The sequence below is a fragment of the Micromys minutus genome (genome assembly GCF_963924665.1).
Source record: "Micromys minutus genome assembly, chromosome: 28".
In the NCBI taxonomy this organism is placed as follows: Eukaryota; Metazoa; Chordata; class Mammalia; order Rodentia; family Muridae; genus Micromys; species Micromys minutus.
Window position 1 is genome coordinate 18,070,932 of NC_137963.1, and position 23,383 is coordinate 18,094,314.

General features: G+C 35.9%; 1 protein-coding gene across 4 annotated transcripts in view; it reads left to right on the plus strand.

Moving 5' to 3' along the window:
* ECPAS (Ecm29 proteasome adaptor and scaffold) overlaps positions 1–23,383 on the plus strand; it is a 108,416-nt gene that overhangs the window by 51,497 nt on the left and 33,536 nt on the right. For all 4 annotated transcript variants that reach the window (XM_080940053.1, XM_080940052.1, XM_080940051.1 and 1 more), the window contains 14 exons: positions 3,781–3,866; positions 4,471–4,549; positions 5,372–5,421; positions 6,352–6,418; positions 6,510–6,632; positions 8,889–8,992; positions 11,538–11,661; positions 13,005–13,085; positions 14,111–14,333; positions 14,953–15,044; positions 17,585–17,719; positions 19,072–19,234; positions 19,665–19,837; positions 20,901–21,002. In XM_080940053.1, coding sequence (XP_080796179.1) covers positions 3,781–3,866; positions 4,471–4,549; positions 5,372–5,421; positions 6,352–6,418; positions 6,510–6,632; positions 8,889–8,992; positions 11,538–11,661; positions 13,005–13,085; positions 14,111–14,333; positions 14,953–15,044; positions 17,585–17,719; positions 19,072–19,234; positions 19,665–19,837; positions 20,901–21,002 — 1,602 coding nt within the window. The remainder of the gene's footprint in view (positions 1–3,780; positions 3,867–4,470; positions 4,550–5,371; positions 5,422–6,351; positions 6,419–6,509; positions 6,633–8,888; positions 8,993–11,537; positions 11,662–13,004; positions 13,086–14,110; positions 14,334–14,952; positions 15,045–17,584; positions 17,720–19,071; positions 19,235–19,664; positions 19,838–20,900; positions 21,003–23,383) is intronic.

Below are 23,383 nucleotides of genomic sequence, written 5' to 3' on the forward strand. Positions count from 1 at the left end.
TTATGAACCAACTGAAATTAACAGACATCTATAGAACATTTCATCCTAAAACAAAAGAATACACCTTCACGGCACCTTCTTCAAAATTGACTATTTAGTTGATCACAAAACATGCCTCAATAGATATAAGAAGATTGTAATACTCCAAAGCATCCTATTAGATCACTATATTACAAAGCAATTGTGTTAAAAACCGCATGGTATTGGTACAGGCAGGTAGATCAGTGGAACAAAATTTAAGACCCAGAAATGAACCCTTACAACTATGGTCACTTTATCTTTGACAAAGGAGCTAAAAACATTCAATGGAAAAAGGACAGCCTCTTCAACAAATGGTGCTGTTTCAACTGGCAGTCAGCCTGCAGAAAAATGCAAATTGATCTTTTCTTATCTCCTTGTACAAAGTTCAAATGCACATGGATCAAAGATCTCCACATAAAACCAGGTACACTGAAACTATTAGAGGAGAAAGTGGGAAAAAGCTTAGAACACATAAGCACAGGGGGAAATTTCCTGAACAGAACACCAATGGCTTCTTCTCTAAGATCAAGAATCGACAAATGGGACCTCATGAAATTGCAAAGTTCTGTAAAGCTCTGGACACTGTCAAGAAAATAAAACAGCAGCCAACAAACTGGGGAAGGATCTTTACCACATCTGATAGAGGTCTAATGTCCAATATATACAAAGAACTCAAGAGGTTAGACTCTATAGAGAATCAGATAATCCTATTAAAAAATAGGGTACAGAGCTTAACAAATAATTCTCAACTGACGAATACTGAGTGGCCAAGAAGCACCTAAAGAAATGCTCAACATCCCTAGTCATCAGGGAAATTCAAATCAAAACAACCCTAAGATTCTACCTCACACTAGTCAGAATGGCTAAGATCAAAAACTCAGATGACAGCAGATACGGGCAAGGATGCGGAGAAAGAGAAACATTCCTCCACTGTTGTTGGTGTTGTAAGCTGGTACAACCACTCTGGAAATCAGTCTGGTGGTTCCTCAGAAAATTGGACATAGTACTACCTGAAGACCCAGTTATTCCACTTCTGGGCATATACCCCAAAGATGCTCCAACATACAATAAGGACACATGCTCCACAATGTTCATAGCAGCCTTATTTATAACAGCCAGAAGCTGGAAAGAACCCAGATGACCTTCAGTGGATGAATGGATACAGAAATTGTGGTACATTTACACAATGAAGTACTACTCAGCCACCAGAAACAATGACTTTATGAAATTCTTAAGAAAATGGCTGCATCTAGAGAATATCATCCCGAGTGAGGTAACCCAATCACAAAAGAACACACAGGATAAGCAGTCACTGATAATTTGACACTAGTCCCAGAAAGCTCTGAATACCCAAGAAACAACTATTACACTTTATAAAGCTCAAAAAGAAGGAAGGCCAAAGGAAGCCTTCGTTCTTTTTAGAAAAAAAAGGAAAAAAAATGTGTATTCATCATATAGTATTATGTAATGAATTTTGTGAACTATAGTAATATTTTAAAATAAATAAATTAATTAAAAAAACAGAACTCAAAAAAAAATGAGTTAAGACAGTAGCAACAAGAAAACACAGGAAAATTCTAGCAAAAATGGAATTTTTGTCAATAAACTTGGAAATTTTTAAGTTTAAAAAGTATAAAAAAGTAAATCTCTGAATCCTGTTAAACACTCATGAGATAATAGTATTAATATGATTAATATGACTAATCTCTCAATGTAGATTTAGTAGTTCATACCTGTAATTTAGGCATGTCTGAAGCAAGAGGATTTCCATGAGCTGAAGACTAAAGAGTTAGAGTGTAAGGCCATGTCTGTGAATGAAAAAAACCTGCCCCGTTCATTTATACACACACACACACACACACACACACACACACACACACATACACACACACTCACTCACACACACACTCATACACACACACTCACATACACACACATACTCACACACACACACTCACACACACTCACACACTCACTCACACACACACACACACACTCACACACTCTCTTACACACACACACTCACACACACACTCACACACACACTCACACACACACACACACACTCACTCACAATGTACATTAAATGCCCATTAGAAAGATTATTCTCACCTAACATCATGTTTATGCTGTTCTTAAAGCTGTTGTCAGTTCTTAATTATTTTGGGTTTATTAGTCAGCAGTGAATGTCTTGTTTTATAATTGTTATTATGCTACTTCTACAAGAGGCTTTTTAGTGTTAGTATCAGATACAATAGTCCAAGTTTACTGAGTTTATTATAGACGTTCTTTACATTAAGGTGCCACTGTATAAAGGTGCTTGCTGCTGAGCCTGACAGTCTTGAGCTCAGTCACTGGAACCCACGTTGTGGAAGGAGAGATCTTACTCTTTCAAGTTGCCCTCTGATCTTCCACACACATGTCATAGAATGCTCCCACCTCCAATAAATAAATATAAAAAAATTAAAAATGGAACCAGAAAAATACAATCTAGTGTTAAAGTATTTTTGGACCTGGTATTTTAAGAATCATTAATGTCACATCATAACATGGTGAGGTGATAAAAGGATGACCTTGAATGCTGATGTTTAATGAAAAGGAGGAGATTTGTGACCCATATACGGTATGAATTGTTGGGCATTCTTTCCTGTTCTAAACGGAGGTGGAATAGCATAGGCCTACTCAGTGATGTGTCAGGGCAGAAGAGGCTCTTCTACAAGTGTCTTGAGGGACTCTGACTGATGGGGGAAGAGAAAGGCAGAGTCAGTTGTTGAGTTGTAATCCTGTCATTAGACATGTGACTATGAGGGAAAAAATAATCTTACGGAAGTTAGGCAGTGAGTTTTAAAAACACTCAAAGCTGGACTTATTTTCAAAACAAAATTACTCAAAACATTATTTAAGCCCATGAGATATACGGATATTTGATCCAAAACTCAAGGCAGATGCTTATGTATATTTTATCCTGTCTTCTGAATCAGAATGATCAGAACACTACCTAGGAAATGGTGCTCGGAGACTGGTAACTAAGATGGTCTGTGGTGATTTTTCCTGTTTATGGAAACATGACACGTGAAATTATTATAATGTTAAGTGTCTATGCTAGACACGGGGAAATTAAGCCTTCACCACCTAGAAGGGTGACACGGGCACATAAACACCAGTCACTGGTGCTGCCAGTGCTGCAGGACACACCGACACCCCAGACAGTGACAGCATGAGGAGCAGAGCGCCAGTGGAAAAGGTGGACTCTGAGCCTGGCAGATACAGTGGCATGGGGTCTGTTGGGTGTGGGCAGAAGCAGCAGTGTGACAGACAGGAAAAGAGAAAGACAGCTTACCAGCTAATGGAAACCTGAGCTTGATCCTCTGAACCCACATAAGAGGATGGAAATTGACCCCAAGGACGTGTCGTTTGCCTCCTCTCTGTTAGCACAAGGGATTTTTATCTTGCAGGTCATGGCTTCATTCTTTTATTGGCGGTAGTGATTGAAGGTATATCCAACAAGTAATCCTGTCTGAGACTGTCTTCTGAAACTGAAAAAACTTGATACATTTCTAACTTATATTATCAGTCTTGGAATTATAAATAATATTTTAGCTTTTAAAATTGGTCAGCTAGTGTGTTCAAGACAGAAATTAAATTAGTTTTGAAGAGCATGGTGTAGTGCAGAGGGTTGTTATTGATCCTTGATTGCTATTTGAGCATGCCAGGTTGTTACTTGTTAATTGGTGTCTCTGACTCTGTTCATTTATGTAGGTGGTGTATGATGGGCTTTTTGGTACCAATACAAACTCAAAGTTAAGAACACTGTCCCTGCAGTTTGTACATCACATTTGTATGACGTAAGTTCTACCTTTCAAGCCAATTGACTGTTCATTTTTAGAGTAATCAACTTTCAGTTATTTTTTCCATCTTTCCTAAAAAGCAATTTTTGTTTATGTTAGAGGGATTCTATTCTTTTAGATTGATGAATTGGTTGATTGATTGTATGTGTCTTCAGACACACCAGAAGAGGGCATCAGATCCCGTTACAGATGGTTGTGAGCCACCATGTGGGTGCTGGGAATTAAACTCAGGACCTCTGGAAGAGCAGGCAGTGCTCTAACCACTGAGCCATCTCTTCAGCCCCTTACATTTATTTCTATCATTTAAAATTATATGGATAAGGATGTGTCTGTGTGGGCATGTACATGTGTGTGATGGTTCCTGCAGAGTCCAAAGGAAATTGTTGAATCCCCTGCAGCTGGAGTGGTAGCTTGTAAATTGCCCAGTGGAGGTGCTGAGAATGACACGTGGGTTCTGTGGAAGCCAGCAGTATAAGCTTTTAATGCTGAGTCATTTATCTGTCTCGAGAAAGATTCAGTTCTTAAATATCGTTTAGCTGCTTTTATTGCTAATATTTTAAATTTTCTGAAAGGTTATCTTGATTTTTGTTTTTGTTTCAAGTTGCCCAGAAATCAAGATTAAACCACTAGGTCCTATGCTTTTGAATGGTCTCACTAAGCTAATAAACGAATACAAAGAGGTAAGTGACTTGTCTTAAATTGTAGCATTTCATAAAGTATTTAATGTAATAATCTTCTAGCTACATCCATTGATGTAGTTAATGTTTGACATTGACCTTTGTTTTTTAACATTTTTATTTGAAGTGACAATTTTATATACTATTGCCATTTCTTGCCTCTTAAAGAATAGTAATTAAAACTGACATCTTTAAGGATGTTATCACTTTAAGCCATGTATGGAAGCTAATACGTTTTATGATACACATATGTCCTATATAAAATTGAAATTAAATTAATTTCATGTTTTATTTCTATATGGGACTATTTAGACTTGACTTACAGTAGGAAATACTGTTAATTCTTAAGTGGCTCAGATTTTTACCAATTTATAATTTTATCAAAATACATATAATGACTCTGATCTCATTAATTTGTTACATTTAAGAAATGAAAAGAAGCCATTTACTTTATTATAGGTGTTTATAAAATTGTATTTATGTTTATTACTGTTTTGTTGGGGGAGGGAAAATAATAGTCTGTCAGAGCAGGGATACATTTCCCAATAAGCCAAGTGTAGTGGAAATTAATTTGGTGTTAGCAGGACACAAGGTATTGAAAATACCATAAAACTAGTGCCAGATAAGAGAATTTGGATTGAGTTAAGGATGCAAGATTTTGTTTGTATTCTCTTCTGTTCTGGGTTTGGATATCTTTGTTGTTTTGATGGCATTATTATGTAGGACACAGTGATCGGGAAGTAAATAATACATACCATTGTGGCAAAAGTGCTTGGTGCTCATTGCATTTTTTGTGTGAATTTTGTTCCTTGTTTTAATTTCAAGGACCCTAAACTGTTGTCAATGGCATATTCAGCTGTTGGAAAACTTTCCAGGTGAGTAATGTGTTTTCTTTCTTTTTTGCTTTTTTCTGTGAGAGATATCTGTTGGAAAATGAGAAAACTTTATCTGGTATTAATGGATGGAGAATAATTTGTTATAATTCCAACAGGAAATGTATTTTATGGCAATAAGCTAATGTCTTCTTTTTAGAAAACATATGAGTCGTTTAAATTTACATTTGAAAATACAATCTTAAATTTAGTCTTGAAATTAGGTTTTAAAATTAACGGATTCCAATATACATTCAATTTCCTTAAGTGTTCTTGTTATTTCTTATCACTAACTCCACACTGCTATCTGATGTTACTTATATTATGAACGTGAATGATTCCGTTTTCAAAGATATATCTATTTCCCTCTGCTCAATACGATTCCCTTATCCCAATTCCTTCTGGCGTCATCTTTCTTCACCTCCTACTGGAGGGGACAGAGATGAAGTGTTTTCAGTGGTTCCGCATGTTGCATTGTCCCCACACACAGGCTTTACTTTTGCTGTTCTTCGATGTTAAAGGGAAAAAAGCTGCAGGGCTCCAAAGAAAGTTGCCCAAGATCCTTTTACAGCACAGGATTGTCACAAACTATTCTTATGTCTATTAGCAAAAAATAGGAAAACCTCTTATTATGACAGATTTTCGTTTAATTTGTAATTTATTATCTCTTCCCACTAAAATCAGGAATGTTAGTTAGCTGAGTATATGGAATATTATAGAATATCTGGAAAACGTGTTAATAAAAGATTATATAATTGAAATGTTAAGTAATCACTTTAAAAAATAGTTGGCTCCTGGAGAAGGAAAGCTAATGATACTGACATTGTATTCAGTGTTGTGAGGTGTGAGTTGAGGAGTGTTTCTATGTATAGCTTTCTCTCCTTTTCATTCCATGGACAATTATGATAATGATATTCTTATGTTCTCTTACAGTCGGATGCCCCATTTATTCACTAAGGATATAGCTCTTGTACAGCAGCTTTTTGAAGCCCTGTGTAAGGTAGGGAAACATTAAGTATACACTTCTTCATGGATACTTTTCTGAAAGTCAGCAGAGATGAAAGGAAACACCATTTTTACTGTTTTTACAGGAAGAACCTGAGACTCGACTTGCTATTCAGGAAGCGTTATCTATGATGGTTGGAGCTTATAGTGCCTTAGAAGGAGCACAGAGAACTTTAATGGAGGCACTTGTAGCTTCATATTTAATAAAGGTAGGCCCAGCTATCTGAATGACAATAGCCACTCATATATATATATATATATTTCACATTAACTTCTTTGTTGCTAAGTATAAATTGTACATATTTAATGGGTATCATTTTCAGTAAGTGTATTTATTCAATTATGTACTCTTCCAATCAGGATATATGAAAAATCCCCTTTCTGTTTTTTTTAAATATGCAGTATCCTTTAGCATTTGTAGTCATTCTTTAATATACTGGGACACCAGGGCTTCCTTTTTTCCATCTAACTTGTTACCTACTTTTCCTGAGCTTTACCTGTTCTCTTCTTTATCTGTAAACTGTTCTAGTCTCAGTTTCTATGAGATTGACTTTCTTAGAAAGTTGTCTCAGAAAGACTTGACAGGAGTCTAAGAGATACGGAGTGAGATAGTGTGGCATTGTTTTTCTCTGCCTGGGTAACCTGTTTTCTAGTCTCTTCATGTTGCTGCATATGACAGTACTACTTTTTAATTATTTTATAATTCTGAGGATTGAACCCAGTATTTTGCTCAAATACAAACGCAGATACATTTACTACTGAGCTTACCGCCATATTGTATAGTGTTTAGAAGGAAATTTGTTTTTTTTTTCTGTAAAATTTTGATTATTAAGAGGTATATTTGCTGGTTTACATTTATGACTTATGATCAGTTTTAATTCTTCATGATGGAAATGTGGTTTTGGGTTGAAGTATGCATAGTGACTAATATTTAAGCGTCTGTGTGGGAAAACTAACCTTAATGCTGTGTTTTCTAAGCTGAAAGGTTTTTTTTTTGTCATAACTGGTAGCTGAACACTGCAAGAGATCTGGTATCACTGTTAACAAATACAGAGAGACAAGTCACATTTGTCAGAATGAGTCTGTGAGAAGAGACCTAGTATCATCCACCAGTATATAATCTCTTTATTACAGGCTATATGTATTCATATCAGGTATATATTACAGGTTATATGTATATGTTATATGTAACATATATGTTATATGTATATATAACCTGTAATAAATAATAAAACATTATTGAATGTTTACCTTAATTCTTTTTCTTCCATTTCTAGAAGTAGAGGAAATTGGGAAAGGTAATTATTAGAGTATTCTGGTGAGAGTAACATAAATTTTTTAAAACTAGACCACCATGATATATTCATGTGATAGAAATCTTAAGAGGGTCAGAAAAGCATCTGGTGTCTACTAAAATATGAAGAGCAAATTGTACCATTGTATGTGTTTAGAAGCTTGCTGTATATATATGAGTCTTGTATGTGCTCTTGGTGTCTTGTTTGTGTGCTTCATGGTCTTATAGCAAAGTCTTAGACCTAGATGCTCATTAGAAGACTTAGACCTTTTCTAGAAAGTCTTGTGAGCAAGAGTGATGTATTTATAGTCCTTGTAGGTACTGCTTCTACTCACATAAATGAAACCAGGTCGCAGTATTACTAAGACAAAGAAAAAGTTTGTTGTTGTTGTTGTTGTTTTTTTTAAAGTAAGCAAACCTTAGGTTAAATTGTTTAGTTTAAACTATCATTCTTCTTTTTGTAGCCCAGGGACTATAGATAGCATAAATTCCAGAAGAAAAAGGCATATATTTACTAATTTTTCACATTTCACTTAACGTTTGTGGCTGGAGGAATATGCTGGAGGAAGGTACATAAAAGTAAGCCTTTAGCATCAGTAAATTAAGAAACTGGCCAATTTCATAAATTTTGATCTAAGTTAAGTCAATATATTTGCATTAACTCCTGAACAAATCGAAGATAGAGATATTTTTGTTTCAAAATTATAGTAAATAAGGTCAGATTCTGTTTCTTGTAAAACATTTGAATTTCACTTGTATGACTAAGAGTTTGAAGCAAGGGAGACAAGGATAGAGATGAAAAAACCTCACAACGCCCGTGCTTCCATGTTAGCACTGGAGATGTGTGTGTGCAGAGATTCTTTGTAGCTAGGATCTTTGTAGATCTTTGGTCTATTTGCAGGATTCTTGGAAGTCATTAAAATGCTCATCACATAATGTCAAATACTTCTTAGCAGCATGATTCAAGATCTGGAACAGTGGATGAGCTTGTATATAATAGTTGTGAGGTCCTGGGGTTAGTATCCAGCATTTCCTATCCCCTCAAGAGAGTTATTGAGCAAATGACTTTTATTTGTTTAGGCATATATTTACTGATGTACAGTTAGCTTGATTGACTGGATTGAGATGCTGATGATTGAACGGTTGTCTCTTTTGTATGTGTGTTCAATAGCCTGAAGTTCAAGTTCGGCAAGTTGCCGTGAAATTTGCCAGCACGGTGTTTCCCTCAGATCACATACCTTCCAGATACTTGCTCCTACTAGCTGCAGGAGACCCGTAAGTTTAAAAAGCTGTCAGTTTGAATTTGGGTTACCTTTTAAGTATATTTTAAAATTACTAAAATTTATGTTGGTTGTTGGGTTAATTTTAAGTATATTTTAAAATTACTAAAATTTATGTTGGTTGCAAAGTTGGCTTATGAAATTTAGAAGTAATTAAGGAATTCAAAGTATACCCCTTCAGGTAACCTGCAGTCATATAGATATAAATAGTTATATATTGAATTATAAGTGTATCTATAATATATGACAGATAATATAGATAGAAAATTCTTATAAAACAGTCAAATGTAAATAAGGCAAAGCTCATAATTGTATAAATATTATAAATATATTTAGATATAATTATATATAGAGTTTCTATGTAGGAGAAAAAAGGACTAATGTCATTGATTAATATATATTTAATACTTCATTTCTATGATGGAATATTATTTTATGTCTAATATACTAAGATTTAAAAATGAGATATATATTTTTTTTACTTGTTACTGAATTACATTACTGTAATTCTGAAGAGTATTTTTAGTGAGACCAGTGTGCTACTCACTATACTAATGAGGCATCATTTTTATCATTTATGTATTTCTGAATTTTAAAAATGATTTTAAGTTATATGTAAATACAGTAAAATATATGTGTGCATATTAAAAGAATTCTTAAGAGACCTGTTACCTGTTTTATAGTCAATGGCATTGTTGGGATTCTGTAAACCCCACCCCTCAGTTACCTAGCAACATCCAGGTATGCTCCCCCTCAGTAACCTGACACTATAAAAGGGGCTCCTTGCCCCCTCCTCTCTCTCTTGTTCTCTTGTGCTCTTGCACCATTGCTCTCTCTCCCTTGCTCTCCTTCCCTTCCCGCTTCTCTCCACATTCTCATGGCCAGCCTCTACTTCTCTATTCCTCTTTTCTCTCTCTCTGTCTTTCTCTCTCTCTGCCTCTACTACCCTCTTAACTCCTCCATGACCTGAATAAACTCTATTCTGTACTATACCATCTTGTGGCTGGTTCCTCAGGGGAAAGGGATTCCCATCATGGCTCTCCAGAGGCATCTCCCTTACCCCAGGCCTCTCTGCACCTCCATGGGCCATATTCCCCCACTCTCTTCATCCTTTTCCTAACATTGGTGCCAAAACCTGGGACATCATCTTTTAACAACAGGCATGTCTTATAATTTTTTATTTATGTATATTTTTAATTATGCTTACTCATATCTGCATGTACACCTGTGTGTCAGAAAGGGCATGAGATCCCTTTATAGGTGATTATGACCCACCATGTTGGCTTTGCTGGGAATTGAACTCAGGAACTTTGGAAGAGCAGCCAGTGCTCTTTAACACTGAGCCTTATCACCAACCCCTAGTCAATGATATCTTAATTTGTGAAGTACTCTAATATCTGCCATAATATGTTGTTATTCCTTTTAAAATATTTTATTGTATTTTAAAGCCACATTTATGATGAAGCACTAAATAAAATTAAGCTTCCTTCCTTTTATCACTTGGATATCCATTCTATAAACTCTGTATCTGTTAAAAAAAATAAGTTACTTTTTAACTGTTTGAGAATTTTAATGAGTTCAACTCTATGCCTTTAATATCCTCCTTCAGTATAAATATATATGTATGGATATGATTTTTTTGTTTGATAATTTACAGATCCTTTACTTCTGATTTCTGATCTTGTTTATTTGAATTTCAGTTTTGCACCACTGGTTTTGGATTGTTAATCTTGAGTTTGTTCACTGGTTGTTTGTTTCCCCCTTTTCTACCTTAAGCTTAACAACTGCTTGCCAGATTGCTTAGGGTTCTGAGCTAATGTAGTGATTGATGTTAGAACAAGATTTCAATCCAGGAACTTAGACAAACCTTAGCCAGCGTTTTTATTTACACTGTACACTCACAGACACACATACACCAACAAACAAAACATGATTGCTTCAGTATTTTTCCTTTTTAGTTTGGTAAAAGTTGTTCAAATGAGAACTCCCAATAGTGTGACAGCCTTGTCATTCCTTCCTGTCTGCTGTTTATTAGGTGCTGTTAGGAATTCAGGACCAGCCCAGAGGCAGTTAAGGAATGTTCAGAAGATGTCTGTGGTCTAGAAGCAAGGCTGAGAGGTCATTCTCTAGGTTCCCTGAAAGATTTTATAGTTGTATTGCTAATGATATTTATTTCCAGTTCTTGTAGAATTGTAGACCAACTACCAAGAGGTGTGATTGAGGGAGTACAGAACACAGGACACGCTACTGATTGTTAGTGAAGGTTATATAGTTGTTTGTGACTTAGTTTTAATCAGAGTGAAGCATGGAAATATAAATTTACATAGTGAGTTGTAATTAATTGTGTTAACGATGCAAGCCAAGTGACTCTGCAGATCCCATTAAATTACAAAAAGGATATAATTTTTACATTGCTTTTTATTCTTGTATAGCCAAAAATATACTCAAGACATTTTAGCTATCAAATAAAATTTGTTTTCATTCTTCAAGTGATGACTTTCCGGTTGGTAAAATTTACTTTTTACTTCTTATTTGTAAAGACGAGAAGAAGTCCATGGTGAAGCTCAGCGTGTTTTACGATGCCTTCCTGGTAGAAACAAAAAGGAAAGCGCTGCTAAGCAGATGCCGTCTTTTCCAGAAATGGTGTATTACATTCAAGAAAAGGTAGGGATCTCAACTATAGGCAATGAGCTTGAAGCATTTAGTTGAAAATAAAAACCAACATTTTAAAAGTACAGATACAATAATTAAATAGCAAAATTCCTAGCAATTATAGCATTTACAGTAAGAGGAAACCACAAGGTAAGGAGACAAATATAATTTTTACATGCAGTAATTTGTTTTTCAAAATAAGAATGACTTGTAATTCCGTTAATGCTCATCAACATTGAGTATGTTGAAAAAAATTTTCCTTTGGTGTAACATACTTAAAGAATATCTTTAAAAACATTAAATTTGCTTGTTGTTCTTATGGTTACCAGGTTTCATAAATTGAAGGATGCTTTAGACAGCAGTTGAGATCTTCCGAGATTATTATTCCATATTTTGCTGTAAATCTTCACTTTGTAGTGTTTCTGCAGCTCAGTCAAGGCACTGAGAGCACTGCTCTCCAGCTGTTTCACCGTTCACACTGGTGTTATTCTGATTATGTTTGAGCATAATTATCATTTTTGTGAGAGGGACATGCCCTAGGAAAGCCTTTTGTTTAGAAACAACAAATGCATGGACTGAGGGTTAGCTAAGTGCATATATGGCTTTTGTGGTAGATCTGAATCTGATATCCAGGACCTGTGTACAAGTGCCTGTAACTATTGCTCTAGAGGATCCAATGCATCTGTCCTCTGTGGCCACCTGCAGTCACATGTATGTACATACACCAAGTCACATGTGTTCATGTAATTTAAAATGATAAAAGTAAATCTTTAGGAATGGAGAGAAGGCTTAGCAGTCAAGAGCATTTGCTGTCTTGCAGAGGATCTGAGTTTGGTTTCCTGCGTCTACACGATGTTTCACAATCATTTGTAACTCCAGCTCCAGTGGATCTAGCACAAGATCTAGTCTCCAAGAACTGTTGTGCATGTATGTGGCACACTTAGATCCATTCAGACAAACATGTATAAAGTAAAGCAAGAATAATTATTTTTTCAAAAGAAAAACTTTAAAAAGTCAAATAAGAGCACAGGCAGCCATTCTAGAAGACCTGAGTTTGATTCCTAGTAACTACATGGTAGCTCACATCCTTCTATAACTCCAGTTCAGAGGACATGATGCCCTCTCTTGCCTCCATAGGCACTGTTTGAATGTGATCCACACACATATTCAGGCAGACCCATTTATACATGCACACACACACACACACACACACACACACACACACACCCATACAAAAAGCAAGGCTAAATGCAAATGGTTGGCTGACAGAGCTACAGCAGTAAAGTTATTTCCAACTTAGTAAGAGAATAGTTCATTTTCAAACATTTAATTTGTTTTGTGATTATTTTTATTAGGCTTCCCATCGAATGAAAACTCCAGTTAAATACATGACCGGAACAACTGTCCTCCCATTTAATCCAGCAGCATTTGGAGAGGTAGGACTTCAGCATCTTTCTGTACTGACTGTGAAAACTAACATCATATCAGAGCTGTTGTGTCTGATTTTTTTTTGCTTTATAGGTAAACTCATTATGGCTTGACTGTTTTTTTAGGGTGTTTATTTTGAAAAACAAAACCCAGTATTTGGTAATTTGTATTGTTTTATTTTATAGTTAACTCAAGGTTTCTACCCACACCCAGCCACTGTCCTGGGAATCAAGTGTGGGCCCTAGACATGCCAGGGAGGTGCTCTACTGCTGAGTCACTCTTCAGATTCTCAGCCCCAGGAGGAGGTTTTGTTTTGTTTTTTATGACAGAACATTTGGTTACTGTTGGGCTTTTGTAGTAAGTTGGATTTATCTTTTAAAGCCAATATACTATTGAAGTTGCTAGAGTTTTCAGGGCTAGGAAGCAAAATAAGATTTATCACATTTTTTAGAGAAATAACTCAACACATTCATTAAGGTGAATTTTATGTTTTAAGTTATTTAAACTATTAAATAGTAAATATTCTTGCCTTGAGTAAGAAGATGGGTAGGGGCAGAATTCCTTTGTAGAATGTATGCCTAGCATCTGAAAGAATATAGCTTTAACCTCAGAATGAAAAGGAAAAAAAAGTCAAACTTTTTATTTTCAATAAAAAACACATCTGGATTTGTGAAATCTTATAATATCTTTTGTTAAATTATAATGATTTAGTTAACATGTTGAATCTTGCTTCCTGGCTTCCATTAAGATTTTGTAAAGTTTTTTGAAGGAGGATAGGGACCTAAAATCTGAAAATTATCACTTTGAAAAATATGCCCTGGGCATTGATTTTTTTTTTTTTTTTTTTTTTTTTTTTTAAGAAGCTGGTACTTTGGGGCTGAAGAGGACTTAGGCTTAATTCCTAGCACCCATATGTCAACTTATAACTGTCAGTAACTCCAGTTCCAAGGGATCCGACACCCTCACACCAATGCAAATAAAATAAAATTAAATTTAAAAAAGAAGCTGGTATTTCTCATCCTTCTTGTTTTAGATAGTTCTGTACTTGCGCATGTGCCTGGCGCATAGTGCAGGGGTGGTGCCCACCTCTCAGAGTTTGGCTGATATGCAAGATCACGCTCCAGCTATTGGACGGTACATACGGACTTTAATGTCAAGCAGCCAGGCGACAGCGTCATCTTCTAATAAGAGTGGAGAAACCAACCCTGTTCAGATCTACATTGGCCTGCTTCAACAGCTGTTAGCAGGTGTTGGAGGTAGGACTCAGTCATACTAAGAAACAATATTAAAGCAAGTAAGCAAAAGGTTTACTTTTCTCTTCAGTGTTTTCCCATCTGGCTCAGTGGATAGGTTCCAAACTGGTTGTCTCACAGATGACCGTGGTCAAACTCTGGGCCTCAAAGTAAAATAAAAAGACATTAATTTGGGAGAGATACTTGCAAGGAGGAGATGATTTGTATGTGTATATGTGCAGTAATAGGGATGCGAGACACGAGAGGGCTAAGGGTTACACTAATATACTATAGAGATATATGAAATTATCAAAGAAAATTCAGTAACAACTACAGCAGAACTATTCCAACCATCTTGACTTCTGTAACTAAACATTGACCTTTGTTTACTTCCTAAGACTACCTGATCGATCCTGATTGATTTATTTCCATTTCTGAAAATGTTGATGTAGATACATACTTTGTCTTTGAAAATAATTTTGATAATTGAACTTTATTCTATGTTTAGAGTATAATCTTTTGATTTTTAGACCAGAATTTGTGTTTCAGCAAAAGCATTATATTTGAGAGAAATTTAGGGAATTCTGTGTAAAAAAATGCATATTTTTCATGAAAGTTCAAATGGTTCTGAATTCTTATTTAGGTTTACCAGTCATGTACTGTCTATTGGAAGCTGTGTCAGTGTATCCAGAAAAATTGGCTACCAAATTTGTAGACAAAACAGAATGGATCAAGGTAACTCCTTATGATATGTTCTTTTGTTTTCTCTATGAATCTAGATATTTCAAACTAATTGAAAGGTTTTGGTCGTCCTACCAGTCTTAGGCCTTTCACTACCTTTAGGTCATTTAAAAATTTTCCACAACCAAATACTGAACTCATGACCCATCTCGATGATGCTGGGAGATGAATTTAAGAATCATCAATTTAAAAAAGTTACTCTCTGCTTTAAAAATTAATGCTTTATAATAATAGGTGTACATATTTTGTGTATTTATTTGTCAGTAAAACACCTTTTCCCCTGTAATTGTGTACTGCCTCCTTAAATCTTTTCAGTGTTCTACCCGTTTCTTCCACTTACAAACATGTAAAAAGTACATTAATAGTTTCATGGGGGGAAACCTGCTCTGCTTATGCATAAACAGTGCATAAAACAATGCATTTAAATCTTTTCTTTTATACAAAAGATAGTGCACTGTTAGGACAGTTTTGTGCTTATTTAATGGATGGTAGAGCTTGTAGCTAATTTTATAACTATGAAGAAAACTATTTATTTTAATAGCCTCATCTTTATCCATTGTACGGTTAATTCTGGATCACTATTGCTGATCATTTAGGATACTCATCTGTTTCAGTGTCTAATTAATGTGTAATTCTATTTTTCATACAAGGAAATGTCACATTTTATTCATAGCAGAGTTTTATTGTATTTCACGGAAGAGATGTAGGAGTGAGAAGTGTACTTTTAAGCTTCCCAGATGTGGAGGACACAGTGTCTTAAGTGTTGCCAGTGGTCACCCGCAGGCAGTGCTTAGTTATGCAGCCAGCTAGGGGACAGTGCTGTCCCTTCAGGGACACCAAAACATCAGGTATAGCAAGTAAAGATATAAGTTAGATTTGAATTTTAGATTAGATTTTTTAGTGAAAACTTGGCTCATATAGTTGTATATCTCTGTTGTGCTTTGCAATTTAGTTATTTTTCGAAACTGTAGCTTGAGTTACAGTAAAACCTATGGATTTTATCTTTAAATGTAAACATAGTAAAATAGTTTGTCAAGAGATACTAGTTTTGTATTTTTCTTGAAAAAATTTGGTCTCCTAAAAGTGCTTCTTGTTTTAAAAGGGGTTTCATTCTTTGTGAATTTTTTTTTTTAATTTAAACTAATTTTGTGAGTTTTGATCTCTTAGTAGAAGGTAAAAGTTTTTATGATATGAAGAGAGACCAGACTGAGTTTGATTCTAGGGCCTGTTATGCTGTGACCTATGAATAAAAAATGCAGTTTGACTCTTTCATTTTATGGTCCACACAATAATAATGCTTTTCACTTCATTAAAACATTTTATGCTGGATTTTGGGAAGAGGATAGGTGTTGCCCTCCGATCTTCAACTATATCCCCTTTATATTTTCAAATAGTTGAAAAAAGAGAGCAAAAGACATTGTTTCATGACATGTAAACTGTAGTTCTCATTTTATTGGAAGACAGCTGTGTATTACACACTTGCTTTACACACTGCAGTGGTGTAAAGGGGTCTCAGCCCATCTAACCTGTTCGTCCTTCACAGAAAAAAGTGCTGATCTCTATTTTATCTAGTTTAAAGTTTTGTATCTCTTTATGAAAATGCAACTAAGATTTTATATGTAATTTCAGCTCATAAAAAGTTTTTATTTATTTTTTATTTTAAATTAAAACATAAGTATCATCCCTCCTTTTTTCTCCTTGTAGCCCTTCCCATGTTCCACATCACCTTTTAAATTGATACCCTCCTTTTCTTTTCTTCTTATTATTTCATATGTATATGTGCATGTCTATGTATATATATATATGTGTGTGTGTATATATACATATATATAATCATACAATTTTATGTTTAGTTAGGAATTATCCTTATGTAAGTGGTGATAGTAGACTCTCTTCTAAAATCTGACCGCAGTAGTCCTGGGTAGCTGGCTACCTTTGTGGTAGCAGGAATAATCCCCCTCCTGTTGGATGGGTCTTGAGTGCTTAGCGTGGGTATGCAGAGTGCCCTACTGCAGCTCTGTGGGACCCGTCATGCTGGCCACTGAGACTGACAGGTGTCGCAGCTGAGGAGGACTGCTGATTGTTTCCCTCCTTTTGTAGCTCTCACAGTACTTTCTGGAATTACGGAAGCTAGATTGTAGGAAGGAGGATTTCAGGTTAGATCCAGTTCAAATATATTAAGCTTGTTCTTTCATAATTTCATACACATACTTTCTGATAGTTCTCTCCCTTACTCTCTTTTATCTTCTTCCCATACCTGTTACCATCCTGGCACCAGCCTTTTTCCCATATTTATTGTTTTTGTTTTGTTTTGTTTTTTTGTAAACATTTAGTTTAACCTAAGCATGTGTGTGAACTTTGTATTGTAAAGTCTTGAGAGTCTTTTTTTTTTTTAAGTAGATTTTTGCATTTTTTTTTATGGATACCAATAGATCGAGTGTTAAAATATATAATTTACTTTTATAATTTAGGTATCAGATGTCAGCAGGAAGATGGTTAAGATGGTTATCTATTTCTTTTTCTCTATTGCTCAGAGCCTGATGAGTAGCAGTAAGGAAGAAATGCGTGAACTGGCTGCTTTGTTTTATTCTGTGGTTGTGTCTACAGTGTCTGGAAATGAGTTAAAGTCAATGATAGAACAGCTGATAAAGGCTACAAAAGACAATCACGTATGTTATCTTCACTCTTCTTTGTTCTTTAAATAACCTTGTGTTTTAACAAAACACTGGAGCCTGTATCTGAAATTAATCATAAAGGGAAGGGTTTTTGTTTTTGTTTTTGTTTTTTAATTCCAACAGATTTATCACACTTTCGAGCTAAGTATTGTTATGGTATGAACTTAAGAACTGCTTTGCTAGAAAGGAGCCTGTAAGACAGTGAAAAAAATATAATGAAATTTTTACTTTTTTTCTTTCAATTCTGAAAATAGGTGAATCTCATAGGACCTGGATTAGGAAATTTACTTAAGGATGGATTTACCTGATTTTGTTAGATCTTTTTGAGCCTGGGTCTTCCTGTGTAGCCCAAGTTGCCCCTAGACTTGCGATCTCTCTGCCTTAGCAAGTGTTCCACCATACCTTGGTCCCATTCTTCTTCAGTAGGTGATAGGGTTTTACAAAGTCTTTGATTGTACTAGTTTTTAGGTTTCTATTTGTTAAGTAAACTTATAAATTCTTAGACTTTATAAGGAATAATTGAGTTACATGTGTTGATTTACTCATTTCATTTAGCAGATTTTAATTCTGTGTCTGAAAAGTAGTTTTTTAAGTACTGTGCACATTCCTATCGGAATTCCTAATTCCTAAGACTTCAGAGTTATTAGCTCTCCCTGCCCCATCTCTGCTGCCACTTAATCACAATACCTACAAAAAAGAAAACTTTATTAGTGTAGTGTCTACTTGTATTTGAAGTTTTTAGCAACTAGAAAAAGGGCTGCTCATTGTATATTGTTCTCAGTATAGAGCAGAGAATTTATCCTCCAACATTGTGGTAACTATCTAGTGATAAAAACAAGAAGAAAGGATCATGGTTTGAAGTGATGCTCAATGGTTAAAGACACTGGCTGCTCTTTGAGAGAACCCTCATGGTGACTTAAAACCATATGTAACTCCAGTTCCAGGGAGTAGACAACTTGTTTCTGGAGGCATTGCATGAGCTTGGTACGAAAGTATACATTCAGGCAAACATACCTTCAAATAAACATTAAATAAGAGTATAAGGACCATAGAAGCTTATTTTAAATGTCCGTGTTCCACGGCTGGAAGTTATGTGAAATTAAGGTATCTAATTCTGGACGCCAGTAAAGATCCAGCTTAATTTCTTAATTTCTCAACATTCTCTGTTAGAAACTCTTGTTAGAAATTGTATTACCTAATTTTGATTCATTGGCTTCCAGTAAAGGCCAGAGTAATCATTTTCTTTTTTAGTCTTAGGTTTATCAGGGACATTATCCTAACAAGTTATTTCAGTGTATCTTTTCATGTGTGAAAAAGAAACAGTGCTGTCACATTATTAAATTCAGAGCCCGGAGGTACAACATGGATCCTTGCTTGCCTTGGGATTCACTGTGGGAAGATACTTGGCTAAGAAGAGAGTGAAAATGGTAGAACAGCATGACCTGGAGGCAGATGCTGACCACTTGCCTGAGCAAGAGGAGATTATTCGGAGTGCTACAGAAACAATAGGTTAGTGTGGGAGCTTGTTTACTTGGCTACTTCAGGTTTTGAATTATTTTAAATTTTTAATATGGTATTTTTTGTTTCTTCTTATAGCACCTTAAAGACACAAGCTTTTTCATAAAATAATTTGTTTTTAGTAAAAATAAAAACATTTTTATGTGAGGTGTGTATGTGTGTGTGTGTGTGTGTGTGTGTGTGTGTGTGTGTGTTTAACATGTTTTTATATTCTGGTGCCACTTATAGGGAAAAAACTAACATTCAAGGACACTAAGCCTTATTGCCATGGTATTTTACTACTGCATAAATGTCAAATGGTCAACCAGAAAACATTATAGACCTTAATTTTCTGTTGCTGCCTAAAAAAAAAAAATACATGGCTAACTGGTTTAAATCGTCAGAATAATTGTTACTCTCTTGTATCTAAATATGCTTACAGGTTCATTTTTAGACAGTACATCACCTCTGTTGGCAATTGCTGCCTGTACAGCCCTGGGTGAAATTGGCAGAAATGGTCCTCTTCCGATCCCCAGTGAAGGATCTGGATTTACTAAACTGCACCTGGTAGAAAGCTTACTCAATAGAATCCCTTCCAGTAAAGAAACAAATAAGGCAAGCCTTTTTATTTCTTTCCCTTCTAGAATTCTGTGTTTCTACTTATAGTTGTATAAACTAACAAAACCAAGTTATTATGAGTTCAGTCATCTTTCTATACCCATCTATGCACACTGCAGCTAGAATAAGGTTTTACTAATGTGTTAAAAAAGGATAAAGATGAAACTTTGATAAACTTGGTATTTGCTTTTGAACCAGGGAGACGTGTTTAAACTATATTTGTTATCTTGTGACCTAGTTATTCTAATTTAACTCTTTAACAGTTAGGCTTTCAGTAAAATTAAAAATTTATTGAAGAACCATTTTGTCATACAAAATCTGGATAATAAAATGCTCAGTTTTATGACTTGTATAACTTTAGGGCAGTTCTAAATCTTATTTATTTATTTATTTTTTTACAGCCAGTTTTGTTTGAAGCAGACTGAATAATCTGAGAAAAAGAACAGTTGCAATTTTTTAAGTTGAGAATTGTTTTTGTAGACTTTAAGACATTCTTTATAATTAGAGTTCCTGGTGTTGAAGCAGATGATTTAATGAGTAGGGAAATACTAGTTTACTATAATTAAAAAAAAATAGTAATCTTGTTCTTGGTTTGGCTGTTACTTAAAACTAAAACAGTCATACCATGTAGTTTTCTTTTTAACTCTGCAGTGCGCCTATTGAGTGGGCTCTAAGCTTCTCATGGCTGCCATTTCTCTGTGAGCTAACACAGAAAGACTCTCAGAGAGTTAACATAAATTGCCTAAAGGCTACTAGGTAGTAGAGATAGTTGGTTCCTGGGTCCTCTGGGTTTGTAAACCACATTTGCAACCTTCACGGTTTAAATGATAAGCCTAAGGCTTTCGTCTTAGTTTTAATTTTTGGAGGTATGGGTCCTTAATGAACTCAGTTTTCTGTTTTTAATGTTTTGTAGGTAGAATCTTGTAAAATTTGGTGCTTTTGTGACAACATAGGCATCGGTGTATGAGGCAGATTGCCTCCTCCTGTCATTTTGGGAGTACTGTTTTGAAATAAAGCTGCAGTTAGTTTAAGATTAAAGAAAGACTCTGTGTTCTTCCAGATGAAAGAGCGAGCAATCCAAACATTGGGCTACTTTCCAGTTGGAGATGAGGCCTTTCCCCACCAGAAACTTCTTTTGCAAGGTCTGATGGATTCTGTGGAGGTATTTATATTTTTAGTTACTCAAATAAAATGTGTTTTTAGTTGTTTTGTTTATTATGAGATTTTAGAATTTTATTTTATTGGGAGGTTATTGAACTTGTGTCAGTGTGTCTGTGTTATCACTTGTGTGCAGTATCCACAGAGGCCAAAAGTTGGCTCCGGATCCCCTGAAACTGTAACTTCAGATGGTCATTAGTTACCGTGAGTGCTGAACACTGAACCTGGGTTCTCTGGACGAGTAATCAGTACTCTTAAGCACTGAACCATTTCTAAACTATAAGATTTTTTTTTAATTAAACATTTGTTTTTTTATCAAACATTTAATTTTGAGTTTTAGCTTTAGGCTTGTTACTGTGTTAGACATAAACTGCATGTCTGGGGAAGACTAATTGTTTCTGAGTGAACCATGGAGTAGTATAAATAGGAGAAACCATTTAGCCATCTCTGGAGACTGGGGCAGGTACTCTAGTTGCTCTTGTGTTGCTGGTGCCTAATGTGGGAAAAGCACATTAGGTAGTGAATGTAAGGTGTCTTACTTAGCATGACCCACATTAGAGGTGATTGTAAGGAAAAGATGCCGGGGCACCAATGAAAGGAAAAGTCACTGAAAGGAAGAGTCACAGGGCACCTGTGTTGTGAAAGGATAACGGATAATGATCCGAGTCACGGCACCAATGTTAGGGGAAGGATGAAGAGAGTGGGGGGGCATATGGCCCATGGAGGTGTGGCAAGGCCTGGGGGCAAGGGAGATGCCTCTGGGGGGTTCATGTTGGGAATCCCTTCCCTGAGGGACCAGCCACACAAGGGTATAGTACAGAATAGAGTTTATTCAGGTCATGGGAGAGTTAAGAGGGTGGTAGAGGCAGAGAGAGAGAGAAGTAGAGGAGTAGAGGCCGGCCATGAGCACATGGGAGAGAGGGGGAAGGGAAAGGGAAGTGGAGGGGTAGGAGTGGGAGAGCAAGGCTGCAAGAGCAAGAGAGGCCAAGAGAGAGAGGAGGGGTCAAGCAGCTCCTTTTATAGTGTCAGGTCACTGGGGCAGAGCATACCTGGCCACTGCTGGGTAATTGAGGGGTGGGGTATACCTGGCTGTTGCTAGGTAACTGAGGGGTGGGGTTTACAGAATCCCAACAGTGATCTTTCACATTTTCTTATATTTTGTATGCCAGCCTCTTTGCTCTGATCTTCTGAAAACCTTGTACTTCCTTTTCAGATTGTTTTTATGCTCCTTGAAAAACCTTTTCTGACATTGAAATTATATTAGATTCTTAAGTTACATATAATACTTGGAAACCTTTGCTTTATGGCATCATTACACCTGACTATACACAGAAGGCAAGGACTGCTTTACTTATCCTTATACAAGTGTCTAGCAGTGTGATTGCAAAGGTAGATTCTCAAAAATCTTGGTAGAAGTACGTGAATAGGAATATATTTGCGTATAATACCAGAGAACACTAAAGGAGTGTGATTGTCCAAGAATTCTGGTATAATCTGCTTGGAGAGGAAGTTACTGTTGAACCTTGAAGGACGAGAAAGGAGATAAAAGTTAGCTGAGGATAAAAGATGTAAGGATTGAGATCACTGAATAAGATAACTGGTACTGAAGTTCAAGCTTAGATTCTTTTGTTTCCCTCTGTTAAAGAGTGAGTCAGGGCCTTGCCCATTCTAAGCATACACTTATCTGTTGAGCTGCTTTCCCATTCTCTTAAATGTTTTCAAGGTGAGTTACACTGTGCCTTCCTCACCAGATACCTGATGTCTTGGTTACTTTTCAGTTGCTATGACAAGACACCACAGCCAATGCAACTTGCAGAGAAAGTTTATTTATGGCTTACAGTTCAGACTATCATGGCAGCAGGCAGATGTGGCATTGGAGCAGTAGGTGAAAGCTCATTTCCAAATCCATAAGTCCTGAGTTAGAGAAAGCTAACTTGGAATGATCTAGCCCCCCAAACCCACCCCAGTGATACACTTTCTCCAGCAAGGCCAGGCCTCTTAATCCTTCCCAAACTGTTCAACCAGCTGGGGACTAAGCATTCAAATATATGAGCCTTGTGAATAATTCTGATTCCAACCATCATATCAGTTTAACTGTAACCTCTTGGGAAGAAGTTCATGTTTGCCTTTTCATCTCTCTCTCTCTCTCTCTCTCTCTCTCTCTCTCTCTCTCTCTCTCTCTCTCTCTCTCTCTCTCTCTCTCTTAATGCCAATTTCAATTGTATTTAAGTTAATGAGAGCTTGTTAGATATTTATTTATTTATTTAATGTGCATTGGTGTTTTGCCTGCCTGTATGTCTGTTTGAGGGTGTCAGTTTGCCTGGAGCTGGAGTTATAGATAGTTGTGAGCTGGCTTGTGGGTGCTAGAATTGAACCCTGCTCCTC